Source organism: Amblyraja radiata, chromosome 24, assembly GCF_010909765.2.
Source record: "Amblyraja radiata isolate CabotCenter1 chromosome 24, sAmbRad1.1.pri, whole genome shotgun sequence".
In the NCBI taxonomy this organism is placed as follows: domain Eukaryota; kingdom Metazoa; phylum Chordata; class Chondrichthyes; order Rajiformes; family Rajidae; genus Amblyraja; species Amblyraja radiata.
This window is the reverse complement of record NC_045979.1, coordinates 8,963,771-8,979,972: the sequence shown is the minus strand read 5'-3', so window position 1 is coordinate 8,979,972 and position 16,202 is coordinate 8,963,771. Positions and strand designations below refer to the sequence as shown.

Sequence of the window (16,202 nt, the reverse complement as noted above, 5' to 3'; positions counted from 1 at the left end):
AACTTTTGTTTTTAAGGTTAATTAAATGTTTGTTTTTTAAGTGCTCTAAGTGTAATTTTTTTTTAAGAGATCTGTGCCAAAATGTAGTTAACGTTCAAACAGGCTAATTCTGATCTTTCTTCAAACTGCAAAGTGTCATTTACTATGTGTATAGGAATGAACTGCAGATGCTGGTTTACTCTGAAGATAGACACAAAATGCTGGAGTAACTCTGATGTTGGTTTACAAAGTGCTGGAGTAACTCAGCGGGTCAGGCAGCATCATTGGAGAGAAGGAATGGGTGATGTTTCAGGTCGAGACCTTTCTTCAGGACCTGAAACGTCTTCTATTTCTTTTCTCCAGAGATGCTGCCTGACCAGCTGAGTTACTCCAGCACTTTGTGCCTTTTTTTGTAAACCAACATCTGTGGTTCCTTGTTTCTCCAGGCAATTTCAGAAGGTGCTAATTAACCTGGGGTTCATATCTAGCACGGGTTGGCACAGGATCAAATAACTAATAGAAATGTTCTGAAACAAGCAAAATAAATAATCTTGAGGAAATCCATTGTTCTGAATGGACGTAAACCATTAGAGACAAATAACAAATAGTGGTTCAATGGTTATCATATGTATATAGGTACAATGAAATGTTTTATAATTTGAAATTTGTGTATACAGATCAGTAAAAATCTTACTATACATAGGGGCAAGTGTGCAAGAGTGGAAGAATGGTAGATTAAACAGCAATCTAGAAGGCCTTTACTCCCCACCTAATGAAGTGCTATAACATGCAACCTGCCGTAAGGATGTACCTCCATTTATAAGGTGTTCCAGGTCAGTGCTATCTCTTCCATACACTAGTTTTATTTCAGTGCCCAGGTAAAGAGGAAATTCCCAGTATGGGAAATACTCCTTGCACCAGCTGATGCCAATGGCCATATTTAGGCTGGTCAGAAATTCTGCTCTTTGCTGATCGCATGGGAAATTAATTGATCGTGCTGGACTTGAATAGCAGTTAAACTATCAGGGGAGTAAATATTAGGTTTTAGTCGGCTTCTTTAATAGATTAGCTTGGGTCATACCTGGGTCTTAATTAAATGCTGATAGCATCTTTAGTGGCATTATTCACAGGAAAACTACACCATGGACCACAAGTTTGATCTTTAGAAGCCATGCTGAGGGCAATTTATCTAAATGCAGTATATTGTAAATTATGCAACTATAACTTACTAGTTGTGTATTTTGACAGGTTGTACGTGTAGCAGATGCACACCATGAATGGTTCATTACCTGCAAGTTACATCAGTATACAAATGTTTGATACATTTATGCATTTATAGCTGATTTTCAAAATAAGAAAGTTTGAAAATGATCCAGCATAGAATAGGTCTCTGACTCCTGCATTCAAGCTGTTAAATTGTATTTATTTTTAATCATTAATGGAATATTGCAATAGCTGGTAATACCAAACAATTATGATGCACCTCTAATAGCTGCTGACTCAGAAAGCAATTAAAAGGTAATTGCCTTGGTGGGTCTGAACATGGGAAGAAAAATAATTCTTGGCCCCCTATATGCTTTTCAATATGATCATGGTTGATCTGACTCAGGGCTCTTCTGTTTGTTTCCCCATAGCCCTCCATTCTCAAATCTCCTCTTTAAGTATCTCCAAAGTATCTATAATCCCCTGAAACAAAATATTCCTGAGATTTTCTAGCCTCTGCAAGAAGATATTCCGAAAAACCTTAGTTTTTAATAACTGGCCCCTAATCTTGTTTCCTTGTTTGAGATTCTTCTACTTATGAAAACATCTCATCATCTCACATGTAATGCTCGCTTGGAATCATATATGTTTCAATAAGGTCACCACTCATTCTTCTCAATTCCAACATCTTTAGCCGCTCAAGATAAGGCACCCCTGTTATCACAGGAATTAGCCGAGTGAATCACTTTTGCACGACAGCCAATGTGGCATCTCCTTTCTTGAATAGCAGTTAAAGTATCAGATGAATAAATATTCAATTTTAATGGGCTCCTTAAAAAAGTAAATTATCTTGGTCCACACCTAGATCACAAGTAAATGCTGACGGCATCGTTAGTACCATTATTATAGAGTCATAGAATGATACAGCGTGGAAGCAGGCCCTTTGGCCCAACTTACCCACACCAACCAAACATGTCCCAGCTAAATAGTCCCACCTGTCCACGTTTGGTCCATATCCCTCCAAAGGGTCCCGATCCAAAACATCATCCATTCCTTCTCTCCAGAGGTGCTGCCTGTCCCACTGAGTTACTCCAGCTTTTTGTGTCTATCCATGTACCTGTCTAACTGGTTCTTATTCACTGGAAACCTAGAGCATGGAATGTAACTGTAATCTTTCGAAGTCATGCCGAGGAAATTCAGCTAAATGCAATGTCTTGCAAATTATGCAGCCATTTCTTCCTAGTTGTGTATTTTGACAGGACGTACATACAGTGCATGCACACCATCAATGGTTCATTACCTGCATGTTACATCAGTATATGTATGTTTGATAAATTCATGCATTTATAATAAATTATCAAAATATGAAAGATTGAAAATTATTCTTTTGCACTGCCTGCTTTCTTAAATATGGAATGCACAACACTCCAGCTGTGGTCTTACCAACAACTACTCCAATTGTAAAATAATCTTGCCTTTTTATCAATTCCAACACCCTTGTAATAAAGGCTAATATGCCATTTGCCTTCCTAACTACTTGCTACACCCGTCTGCTATTTTTTTGTGATTCTTGCAAGGAACATCTAGACATCTTAGTACTTTACTCATGTGCAATATTGCTCCATTTTGATAATAATATGCCTTTTGATTCCACTTTCTAAATGCATGACCTCACATCTTCCCACATTATATTACATTTGTCAAGTTTTCAATCTATCAGAATCCTGTTGCACAGTCCAAATATCCTCTTTGCTATAAACCATGTCACCTACTTTAGTGTAATTGGCAAACATATACCTTACACTACTCTCTTCTCCAGGTCATTTATACATAGTAAATAATTGAGGAACAAGAGCTGTTCTTGGAGCACTCTATTGGTTATATCCTTACATCCTGTAAAAGGACCCATTCATTCTGTTTTTGTTCTTTAGGTAACATCCAGAATCACATATCGGCCACAATATGCAAGGGCAGAAGATTTCCATCGCTGAACTCGAGAGTAAATCTGAGACTTTTATTTAAAACTGGCATGTTAAGAACCAGGGGGGTCCAGGGCGTAATCTTCACCCTAGGTGGAATCAGGTTAGATGAGTGCACACCACCACATTATCCTTTTCTGCCTATAAACAGGGCAAAAAGTAACATATTGAAATATTTATCCCTGCTTGATTACCTTGCACATGGATTGATTAATAACAAATAAAGTTTAGTTTATATGTGTATAAAACACTAGAACAAAAGAAAACTAGACAGCATAAATTAACCCAGAATGGTTGAAATACCTCAGGAGGTTTTAAAGGAATTGATGGGGTGAAAACTCAACGAATGGAGATCTCGTCATAACACAGGCCCGATCCATGGAAACTCTGCTTAAAGTCTGGTCAGTTATTAGATCATATTAGGGTATCCTTGGCCTTGTACAAAAGCAAATTTCATAAGTTTTTGTGAGAGTTTATTTACAGCTTCGGAAGGAAAGATGTAATAAACCTTTTGTACTTACTTGGAGGAAACCCACCCAATCACAGAGGAGAACGTGCAAACTCCACACAGATAGCACCATAGTCAGGATCGAACCCCAGTCTCTGGCGCTGTAAGGCAGCAACTCTACCGCTGCGACACTGTGCCGCCCTATTCTCGCCTTAGCTTCTCTTTTGCTCTTAATATTTTTTGAATCTTTTCAGATTCTCCGTTACATTTCCAGGAGTACCTCAATAACAGAGCCGTGCCGTTTTCTATAGAGCTCAATATTTGTAGTTTGCCAAAAACCTTTTCCAATTTACTTTCTGCCATCAGATTTTACTCAGTCACAGATTAGCTCCAGAGTAGCATTTGGTTGTGAGTGACAGATCCACGCAAAAAGGCTCTTCAGATTCAGTTAGTTACTACAAACAGAGACAGCAGCAGCGCCGCTGCTTGGCGCCAACCCGGAGCATGCGCCATTTTTGGGGCGGGCACCTACGGATGTAGAACCGGATGGCATCACCCTATGGCAGACGTCTGCTGCCACAAACGCAAAAAGAAGAAGGAGAATTCTTTCTTTAGTGAAAATTGGAAAAAATTACCTCAAACTGTGGCCAGTTCATTGCCATTCCAGGTCCGTGTGTGATGCTGAACCACTTTAGGTCTTCCTGTGCATCTGCAACCCGGATAACCTGCTCCAGCTCGCGGTAAATGTTGGCATAACTTCAAGAGAACAGATGGATAAAGGGTTAATAATTAACGCAACACATTTTTCTGAGATTTTCCAATCCCTGGGTGCCACATTGCTTTTGGATTCACTTGAATTCCACAGATTCACCACCCTCTGACTAAAGAAATTCCCTCTCATCTCCTTTCTAAAGGAACGTCCTTTTATTCTGAGGCTTCGGCTTCTGGCCCTAGACTCTCCCACTAGTGGAAACATCCTCCCTAATCCACTCTATCCAGGCCTTTCATTATTCGGCAAGTTTCAATGAGGTCCCCCCTAATCTGCGTATCCTTAATACGCCGAACATGATACCAAGATCTGCCTGCACGTAATCGATATCCCTACATTCCTTGCATATCCACATGCCTATCCATCTTAAATGCCAACATCACATCTGCCTCAACCCTCCAGTACATTCCAGGCAATCACCGCCCGCTGTGTAAAAAAACTTGCCCCGCACATCTCCTTTAAACTTGTCTCTGTGATAGAAGAACAGGCTTAAGTATGAAATTATAAACTCCAGATATTAGAATTGGGGAAGCTACAGTATAAATCGAGAGTTATTATTACAAATTAAGAACTATCAAGGCTCATAGAGGTCACAAATACTCTCTGAGGGGTAAAAAGCAACTTGATTGCCCATTCTTGTCAATGGGGAGTGTAGATAAATTGACAATAGAGTTACAGGATAGGACACAACTGGTAAGTAAAGGGGTGCAAATTCATTTTGTTAGGGTAAGCAAGATAAAAATCCAGTTTTATTTCACTAAATGGAGACTTGCAACACATCAAGGACAGGATTCGTTTAACAAAGCAAGATGCCAATGATAAGCAGGGTTGGTGCTCTAATAAGATGAAATCTTTTGATTTCAAATCCTTTCTCATCCTAACCATAGAAAGCATTTTATCAGGATGCATCACAGCTTGGTTTGGGGACTGCTCCATCCAAGACCGCAAGAAATCGCAGCGAATAGTGGGCTCAGCCCAGACCATCACACAAACCAACCTTCATCCTATTGATTCCATTTATACCTCACACTGACTCGGCAAGGCCAGCAGCATAATCAAGGATGAGTCGGACCCTGGCCACTCCCTCTTCTCCCCTCTCCCATCAGGCAAAAGGTGTAGAAGTGTTAAAACAAACACCTCCAGATTCGGGGACAGTTTCTTCCCAGCTGTTATCGGGCAACTGGACCATCCTACCCTAACCAGAAAGAACCACAACCTGAACTACTATCTACCTCATTGGTGACCCTCGGACTATCCTTGATCGGACTTTGCTGGCTTAAGCTTGCACTAAACGTTATTCCATTATCATGGATCTATACACTATAATGGCTTGATAGTAATGATGTGTTGTCTTTCTGCTGACTGGATAGCACACAACAAAAGCTTTTCACTCTACCTTGGTACACGCGATAATAAATTAAAGTGAAACCTATGGCAAAATTAGTCCTCTCCCTACCCCACCACGTCTTGATTTGGTGGGGAATTTAACTATTTGTATCATGGACAGTTGCGTTGTACCCGAGAAGGACAAGGGCTTCCTTTGCTTTGCACACCATTCCAACTTGGGAATACAATGCTGGTCCTTTGATGCTGGGTCGAGTCCTGGAACTCTCTGCCTCATGGTACCGAGAGAGCACATTCACTTAAACTATGCAGCTGTTTAAGGCTGTAGTTCACCATCATCATCTCAAGGGCAATAAATACTGGCCTTGCTAGTTAGTGCTGCCCAGCTGCCCAAAATGAATAAATGAATCAAAATAGCTTTAATTAATACTCACTTGTTGTTTTCTGTGAGGTTTAGGTGTCGTTTGATGTCTTGCAGGATTTCTTTGAAGAAACCCAGTCGCTTTTCCTCAAACTGCTGGCACTGTTCGAACACTTGCTCCATATTCTCCATATACTGCGGTGTACATTTACTCAATTCATCCAAGGCTTTGTCATACTTCTCTTTCGCCTATAAAAGCCAAAAATCCAGCATTAAAGGCATAAATTATCCTAAAATCGGTCACCATTTATCAAATGTTGGATTTACAAAATATATCATTTATCATTGTCAAAAGGCAGCAGGAGAGACTTCCTTGAGAAGCTTAAATCCTTAAACACATTATGCAACCCGCCAAGAATTATTCAGTGCACTTTCCTCAGTCAATTCAGATACCTTCAAACACTTTGTGCTGCTGCAAAATGAACCAAGGATTTTTTTAAAATCATTTAGACCTGTCTTATTCAATCACCATTAGTTAACCTCTAGAGGGCAATGATATTTCAAAGGGAGAAATGGGAAGATGAAAGGATCTCTATTGCCACGAGAAGACCTGCTTCAGCCTGATACCACACACACTTTATTGGACTGAGTAGTCGACATCTGAAGGATTCAGATAACGTAATCCCCTTGAGTAGCTTCAGTCAGCTGGACAGATATTATGCGTGCAGAAATGAACATGGTATCGACAGAAAATATTTTTTCTATACCCAGTTCAAAATTTCAATCTAATTATTGTTTGCGTGTATTTACATTGTTGTAAATAGATCTATTTTCATGAATTTTATCATCATTTCAAAACAAATTCCCCGTGTGTTACCATTGGATTGACATTATTCACCTACCGTGACATATCCTGCAGCATTCATTCATCAGATTATATCCAAATAGGCAGGTGGAGTTAGAACACAGGACGGTGAACAGGACAGATAGCCTGAAGAAGGGATCCAATCCCAAACGTCACCTATTCCTTTTCTCCAGAGATGCTGCCTGACCAGCTGAGTTACTCCAGCATTTTGTGTCTAACTTCAGGATAAAGCAGCGTCTGCAGTTCCTTCCTCCACAGAGAACAGGACAGCACAGGAACAGGCCCTTTGGCCCACAACATTCATGCTAAAGATGATGCCATGCTAATCTCCTCTGCCTGTGCATACTTCATATCTCCCCGCTTCCTGCATATCATGTACCTATGCAAAAATCTCTTAAATGCTGCTATTGCATCTGCCTCCACCACTGGCAGTGCATTCCAAGTATCCACCCGCTCAGCATAAAAAACCTGTCCCATACATCTTCTTCAAGTCTTGCCCCTCCCACTTTAACACTATGCCCTCTGGTCTTTGTCATTTCCACTCAGGATAAAGGTTCTGACTGTTTACCCGATCTGTGCCTCGTGTAATTTTATACACTTGTGTCAGGTCTCTCCTCAGACAGCAATGCTCCAGAGAAAATAATCCAAGTTTTTCCAATTTCTCCCTATAGCTAATACACTCTAATCCAGGCAGTATTAGGGGTGAATCTCTTCTGCACCCTTCAAATACTTCATATCCTTCATGTAAGGAGATGACCAGAGCTGTATACTACACTCCAAATGCAGCCTAAGCTAATTCCTTTAAAGCTGCCGCATGACTTCCAGACTTGTATACTCAATGCCCCGACTGATGAAACAAGCATACTTTACACTTTCTTTACCACTCCATCTATTTGTCTTGTCACTTTCAGGGAATAACTCTCTGGACTTGGACCCCAAGAAATCTTTGTACTTCAGTGTTGTTAAGGGTCTTGCCATTAACTCTTACATTCGACCTCCCAGAGTGCAACATCTCACACTTGCTCAGATTAAATGCTATCTAACATGTTTCCATCCATTTCTGTAGATGATCTGCAGTCTACTATGTTCTACGACAGCTTTGCTCATTGTATGCAACTCTCCCAATTTTGGTGTCATTTGCAAACTAACAGACCCACTTACATTTACATCCACGATGTTTATATAAATGTATCCAGCATACAGAGGTCCCAGCACAGATCCCTGCAGAACCCCAATGCTCACAGACGTCCAGCCAGAATAGCATCCGCCCAGCACAACCCTCTGTCTTCTATGAATAAGCCAGTACTGAATCTGAGTGGCTAAATCACCGTGGAGTAGATTGTCATTTCACAAGGACTGAGGTACAGGTACAATAAAAATCTTGCTTGCAGCAGCATCACAGCCACATAGACCCAGTCAACACATAAAACACAGACTGTACACAAACTATACATTAAACTGTACACGGTGTGCATTTAGTGTACAATTTATGACCTACTGTGTTACCTAATTACTGATAATTTACCACAAAGCCATTCTTCTATTGTTTAGGTTAAGGGGCTGTCCCACTGCGGCAACCTAATTGGCGAGTTTAGAAGTGTTTAGGAGAGATTGAAAAAATGTCAGTTGAAATCCTTCTTCGACTATGTTGAAGACCAGCTTCGACTAGCTTCTAGAAAATTGGACACCGAATAGTGGAGAGTGAAGACGACCTCCTTCGATCTCCTTCGACCTCCTTCGACCTCCTTCGACCTCCCTTTGACCTCCCTTTGACCTCCCTTCGACCTCCTTCGACTATGTTGAAGACTATCTACGACTACCTTCGATTACCTTCGACGACCCTCGATTACCTCCGAATAACATGCCGACCTACTACGACCTACTTCAACTAAACCTACGAGTAAAAAAAGTATCGATTTATTTTCATGGTGAACTTTTTTTACTTGCGGGCATTTTTCGACATGTTGAAAAATACGCAGCAACCTAGCTGAGGCCTCGAGTACGCGGGGACTACTCTCGAGTATGAAGAAGAGTTACAAAGACCTCCTAGGACCTTGTGTCGACCATGCTGTGAGTATGAGTCGAGGGCAAACTCGTCAGAACTAGCAGATTAGGTCGCCGCAGTGGGACAGCCCCTTTAGGGCGTCTTCAACATCTCCTGTACAGTTTCGTGGAGAACAAAGTGGATTTAAAATAAAATCGTGGTAAGATACAACCATCTGCCCAGCACCGATCCTGATCCCATCACACGGTGTACCTGCGAGAACACTTAAACCATAAGACATTTGGCCCATCGCATCGACTCTGCCATTCGATCGTGGCATATCTATTTTTTCCTCTCAATCCCATTCTCCTGCCTTCACTCCATCCAGGCTTCATCTTCTGCCAATACTGGTAGGGATATTCCACCAGGGTTCACAGGAACATCTTGTAACCCAATGTGTCAGAGACTGATGGAGATCCTAAACCAGAGCCTGCTGTTACTGAATTCCTCTTTTCACTGAAATAATAGATATACCGAGAAATTGTGGTGGAAAAAATGCAGTCATCAAATTTCATAGCACATCCCACCACATCCATGCTGACACTTTTGCTCATAATTTGTTAATATTTATCATACTGTCAACTTCAAGACTCATCATACTTCCACATGCCCCCAAAATGTCTCTATTTTGTCCTTTAAAATGGGGCTATGTGTAAAAGGCAGATGACCATTAGATCTGCTTCTCGTCATTATGATTGTAAATTCTCCATTACTAATATAAAAGATAAGAGTCTTCAACTAATAGGAACTATATCATTTTACCATCATCGCTTTAGATAATAACATTAACATTGAAGAAATTATTATCGAAAGAATGGTCACAACATTTTATTAATCAAATGGACATATCTACCTTGCTCTGAATTATTTATGCTATTTCATACCCAATCAGCAAAGATGCACTAGATTTAGAACAAACATTGATTAGTTTGATCGACAGTCAAACTGTTTCATTATGATGATTGCAATCCTTCGCCTATTAAGAAAATAATATCTATTACTGGTTATCGATCTCCAAAATGTAATAAAAATAGTCTAAACAATACAGAAATGTACATGCAAACGGAGTAGTACTTGGATGGACATAAAATGCTGGAGTAACTCAGCGGGTAAGGCATCTCCAGAGAAAATGGACAAGTGACTTTTTGAGTCAGGACCCTTCTTCAGACCGATATACTTACTAGTATTGTTCAAATGGCAACTTGTCTTGTTTCCTCGCACAATATTTAAACAAAATTCAGTGGCAAATGTGGGATGAGGGCGCAAACGGGGCAGGGGGGAAAGAAGTTAATTGTATTCATGGATGCAATGATGCAACTATGGCAAATGTTTAGGGTTAAGAGAAAACATCAATTGAATATTGGTCTTTATTTGAATGAGTTTCCACACCCAGCAACCTCACCTTCTGAACTTCCTGTTTGCATTTCTCTACTTTATCCAATAGCTTCTTCTGTTGCTCTGGGGTGACCGACTGTTCAGTCTTGCTGTTTGCCTCTCTTGTGGCTGCCATCTTCTCCTCTTTACAGGCCAGGTGATAGACCTTCTTGGATGTCTCAACCTGTGGAACAAGAACAAATTACATGCTTTAAACACTAGATTAGAATTATTTGTTGCTCTGGCCCACCTTTGGGAAATCCTTCTTTCAACAAAGTTGCAAATATTAGCAAAGAAAAACGCAACATATCAAACACAAGCAATTTTCCGTGACTGTTACAAATGTTAACAATCATATAAGGCATGTAAACGTCGCTGCAAATTATTTACACTATATCATACTAAAACAGCAATGGTACACTGGATTTAAAATGAATCTACTGCTGGGCCACCATGCCACCCAGTGTTATGTGCCTCCATATTATTGATCAACCTTGCTGCTTGAAAACCATTGTTGATAACCACTTTGCTGATGATTGAAAGTGGACTGATTGGGCAGTACTCAGGCAGATTGGATTTATCTTGCTTTTTGTGAACAGAAAATACCGGGCAATCTTCCACAGTGTCAGGGAGATGCCAGTGTTATATCTGTGACTGCATTGTATCAGAACTTTTATCCAGATTAGACAATTTCCATTGTATTAGACCGTGTCCCCTGCTGTTCACTAGTGTTTGGTATTTCATCCTCAAAAAGCTCCAAAACACGTCCAAGAGTCGCATGCTTACATCAATGGCGTGCAGGTATTGAAACAGTTGTAAGCGATGGAGTTGGAGTGAGATTGGTTTGATCATGATTGGATTTTTTAAACTGTGAACTGACATCCTCAGGCAAGCTCCCAGCAACACCACTGTCTGCTGGGCATCTGGACAGACTGGAGCTCACCCACAGAGAACAGTGTGGGGGAATTTTTGAGAACCAAGGAAGAAAAATCACAAGCAACTGCAAACCGCAGGCACAAAGACCCAAATGGTTACATTTTGGAAATCGAGACATCCAGACAACAAAATACATGTAAAGATATTTCTGGCCAATTCTAATGATTTAATTCAACTGTACACATCCCTGGAGCAACGTCACCTTTATGGGGCACCAGAACGATGCAGAGGACAAAGCTCTCAATGTTTAGAGAACAAGCAAGTCAGTTCCTCACTACCATCTGAGATGGTTAAATATTTCAAATCCTGCTCATCGAAGATATAGAAATAAATTCTCTCCATTACTACAATACTTAAATGTTTTGTTTGAAGCTGCTTTAGGTCCGGACCATAATTATCTGGTTATCAGTTCAAATGATAAAAAAAAATTATTGAGATACAGGAGAAGAGAACAAAGGTTGAAAAGTAAAGTATGCTAAACAACAGGCAATGGCAATTTTATACTTTAAAAAATCTATAGATTGTAGAAGGTACTTCATGTAGTGACTTGACTGCTTTGATTAACCCAGTGCATCATTTGATAGTGGAAGATACTGCTGAGCCATATATTTAGGAAGACTGAGGTCTTATTCAAGGTTGCAGGAGATACATTGCAAATGGTTTTCATCGAACCGATCTTAGCATGGGGAACGGAAGAGGAAGCAGAGAGAAAATTAACTAAAATTGTGTCTCACTGTTTTGATTTTGACCTCGGGTGCAGTCTGTGTGGAAATTGCACGTTCTCACTGTGACTGCGTGGACTTCCTCCGGGTGCCCTGATTTCCTCCCAGATCCCAAGGATGTGCTGTCCTGCAGGTTAATTGTCCTCTGTAAATTGTCCCCAGTATGAAGTGAATGGATGAGGAAGTGGGATAACATAGACTTAGTGGGAAGCAGGCAGCGTGGACTCATTGGGCTGAGAGGCCTGTTTCCATGTTGTATCATTAAACTAAACTAAACTAAAGCAATTACAGCTCAAATAGTTGCTTTCAGCATTACAGCACAACCATGGGAAAACAAACATGGAACTCAATTCATTTAATTTTTGGATTAGTTGCACATTTAAACCTTTAAGTAGCTGAACTTCTGCAAATGAATCAAATCAAAGTGTGATCATTTGAGGTGTGGACAGATCCTCTGTTTTGCACTATACTTCATAATCCCAGTGAGTTATAGGCGATATATCTCACAGTAACCAAATGATAATGATGCAACTCTCTATAAGCCATTGAAACTGCTGAAGCTGCACTTTACCTCTTTTAGTTTTTTAGCCCAGGGTTTCTGTGCTTTCCGGAATCCATCCTCTGCTTCTTTGGTCTCCTTGAAGCCTCCTATCATCTGTTTGTGAAAGGAATCTTTCTGCCAGTTCTTGATCTTCTCAAAATCGTCACTGGTTAGTGCATTTCTCACCTCCAGATGTAACTCGCTCACTTTATCTGCCTCCGTCATCAATGCCATCCAGGCTCTCTCTAGAGTTCCATATTGGGATCCTACAAAATGGTGCATGGAATCATCATTAACTCAACTAATACCTCAACCAAAAAAAGACACAAAGCGAGAGAGTAGCAAATCAAGGACACCCCTCACCTGTATCCACCTATCGCTTGCCAGGCTTTATTCTGCCCCCACCTCTATTCCAGCTTAATCCCCCATCTACAATTAGTCTGAAGAAGGGTCTCAATCTGAAATGTCACATATCCATGTTCTCCAGAGATGTTGCCTACCTGCTGAGTTACTCCAGCACTTTGTGTCTTTTTTTGTAAACCAGCATCTGCAGGTCCTTGTGTCTAATATCTCAACCATTTCATTTATTGGTAAAACTGCTTTTTAAATACTTAACTTCTGCAAAGCAACTATTCAGCTCATGGACAAGCAATACTAGACTCTAATGTAATTATCATGGCATTTCTTTTAAAATAAATAGGGTACAGAAGAGGCCCTAAAGCAGCAACAAATAATACAGAGAAAATGTCCATTATTTAACAAAAGTAGAAACTTAACTGATTCTTCCCCATGGTAGAGAGATCTTTATCCGCAGTTTAGTCCCACGTTCTAAGAGACACAAGAGGCTGCGGATGCTGGAATCAGGTTCAACAAATAACCTGCTGGAGGAACTTTGTCATTCAAATACCATCTGTGGTGGGAAAGGAACTAAAGGAACTGTGTCCTGATGCAGGGTCTCGACGCAGAATATTAAAAATTCCCAAAGGTACAACACCTCACATTCCCACCAGACAACATCTTAATGGAATGTACATTGTATTTTCCAATTTTAGGCAACCCTCTCCTCCAGTCTGTTTCCCCCACCCCACTCTCTCTATTTCTGATCCCTCCCCCTGTCCTCCTATATTGTGTCCCCTTTCCCATCTCCATACGCCCGTCTCCACACCCCTCACCCATCTCCTGCTTGTTGTCCCCTCCCCCCTCCTGTTTTCATCTACCTCCTACCACCCTCCCCCTTCTGGTTGTGGTTCCATGTCCTTCACTTCTCCCCTAATGGCTCATTATCACCTACCTTATTTATCAGACATCAGCACCAGCAGATTTTGTGTGGCCACTTACCATCTTCCAGCCACTATCTTTGCCTTCACCTCACCTAGCTCCATCTGCCTTCTTTTCTCTCACTTCTGTTTACCTCCATCCATCTCCTTCCCTCTGCCTCCCAACTCCTTCCATCTCCTTCCCTTCCCTGGCTCCTTCTGCCCATCATCCTTCACCCCTCCCGAATCCACTATCCACCTATTGCTTCTGTCTTATCTTTCCCCTTTTTCTCTTTCCACCAACTACCTTCCTTCTCCTCCCTCACTCCAGATGCAGGGTTTTGACCCAAAACATTGACCATTTGATCCACCTGCAAAGGCTGCTTGACCCATTAAGTTCTTCCAGCAGATTGTTTTTTGCTCCGAATTCCTCCGACTCTTCTTTTTTTTGTGCTCCGGAGGCCAGCACCTGAAGTCTCGTGTTCTAATGCAGGGTCTTGACCCTGAAATGCTACCAAGAAATGCAGGATTCCCCCACAACTCTGCAGATGCTGCACAATTGACTGAGTTACTCCAGCAGATTACTTTTTGCCCCATATTCTAGGAGCCAGTTTCACAAGTCAGAGAAAGAACCCTTAGAGTGGATAGTGATCAGCAGGGTGAATAAAGAAGAACCAATGGGTATAGCATATTTGGATTTCCAAAAGGCATTCACTAATATGTTACTGGATATGGAATCATGATATTGAGGTTATCATATCAGTGTGGATAGAGGATTAATTAACTGATAGAGTAAATGTGGTCTTTTCAAATTGGCAAATTGCAGTTGGGAATTTCCCCCAGAGATCAGTGCTGATGCTATTTACAACATATATAAATGATTTATGAATTTATTGTACAATAGCTGCTTGCAATACCAAAATAGGTGTGAATATGACACTAAAAATGTGACATAGGCAGGTTCAGTGAGTAGGCAAAAGATAGGAGAAGGTGTATTACGCAGGAAATGTAGGGTTTTGCATTTTATAGGAAGAACGGGAAGCATAATATTTATATGATGTTTGGCAGATGAAGGCTAACATACAGAGGGATCTCGGTGTCCTTGTACAGGAAGCACTTAGCATGCTAGTACAACTGGCAACCAGGAAAACAAATTGAATGTAGGTCCTTATTGTAAGAAGTGAAAGAGAAAGGAAGGACATCTTTGCCTTGGAGCTTGTGCAGGGAGGATTCACCAGATTAATTCCTGGGATGAAGAGGTTCTGTTTGATCAGCCATGATCACAATAAATGGCGGTGCAGGCTCGAAGGGCCAAATGACCTCCTCCTGCACCTATTTTCTATGTTCTATGTTCTATGAGAAGTAAAAATTACTAGAATAGGCTTCTGGTCTGGAGTCTGGAAGAAGAGGATCTTATTGTAACAAACACTAAGCACGCTTAATGTGTTGGAAGGAACTGAAGATCCTGGATTATATCGAAGATAGAGACAAAATCCTGGATTTACTCAGCAGGTCTCTGGAGAAAAAGAATAGGTGACGTTTCGGGTCAGACCCTTCATCAAACTGAAAGTAGAGGTGGGGCTTGACAAGGTAGGTGCTGAGAGAATGTTCCTCCAGTGGGGGATCTTGAAGTAGCAGCCATCACTTCAGTGCAAAGGGTTGCCCATGTCAGCCCACGTAGGGCTGAAGATGAATTTATGATCCCTTAGAACTGTGATTTTATTTGGTGTTTTCTCCTCAGAAACTGTGGGTTGTGGCATTCAGTGTATTGAAGGCTGTGATAGATTTCTGGACCATATGGAAAGGTTTATATAGGAACTTGGAGTTAAGGCCAAGAATGAGTTAATCTATGATTTTAATCAACAGGTGAGACAGTCCACAGTTACATTAGAAATGTGAAGAATGATTTGAAGAAGGGTCTCGACCCGAAACGTCACCCATTCCATAAATGCTGCCTGTCCTGCTGAGTTACTCCAGCATTTTGTGTCTATCTTTGGAAATATAATCCTTGTGCCTTATGCTCTTAGTCTTGCATTTATCAGGTACTTTTCAAAGCCCCTTTCAAGACTTATTTTTATGCAATCAACAAAGTATTTCATGACCTGCAACAATACCAACTAATTTCTGCAGAGAAAAATCCCACCGAACAATAGGACCATAATAACCAGGTTAATAATCTCAGTAGAATTTTCTTCTACACCCAATATCGCATTATCACAAAATATCTATTCCCGAAAAACAAACATTAGCCAAGGCACACAGATAACTCCTGTGTTCCCTTTTTGGAATAACATGACAAAGGTCCTTTACTGAAGACAGCACCTCTGACAGTTCAGAACTTCCTCAACACTGCAATAAAGCATCAGGTATTGTGGGACTTG

General features: G+C 40.9%; 1 protein-coding gene across 3 annotated transcripts in view; it reads right to left on the bottom strand.

The window, feature by feature from the left end:
- Positions 1-16,202, bottom strand: part of pacsin1 (protein kinase C and casein kinase substrate in neurons 1) — a 107,111-nt gene that overhangs the window by 12,207 nt on the left and 78,702 nt on the right. For all 3 annotated transcript variants that reach the window (XM_033042368.1, XM_033042367.1, XM_033042369.1), the window contains 4 exons: positions 12,596-12,831; positions 10,395-10,550; positions 6,157-6,332; positions 4,245-4,365 (listed from right to left, as the gene is read on the bottom strand). In XM_033042368.1, coding sequence (XP_032898259.1) covers positions 4,245-4,365; positions 6,157-6,332; positions 10,395-10,550; positions 12,596-12,831 — 689 coding nt within the window. The remainder of the gene's footprint in view (positions 1-4,244; positions 4,366-6,156; positions 6,333-10,394; positions 10,551-12,595; positions 12,832-16,202) is intronic.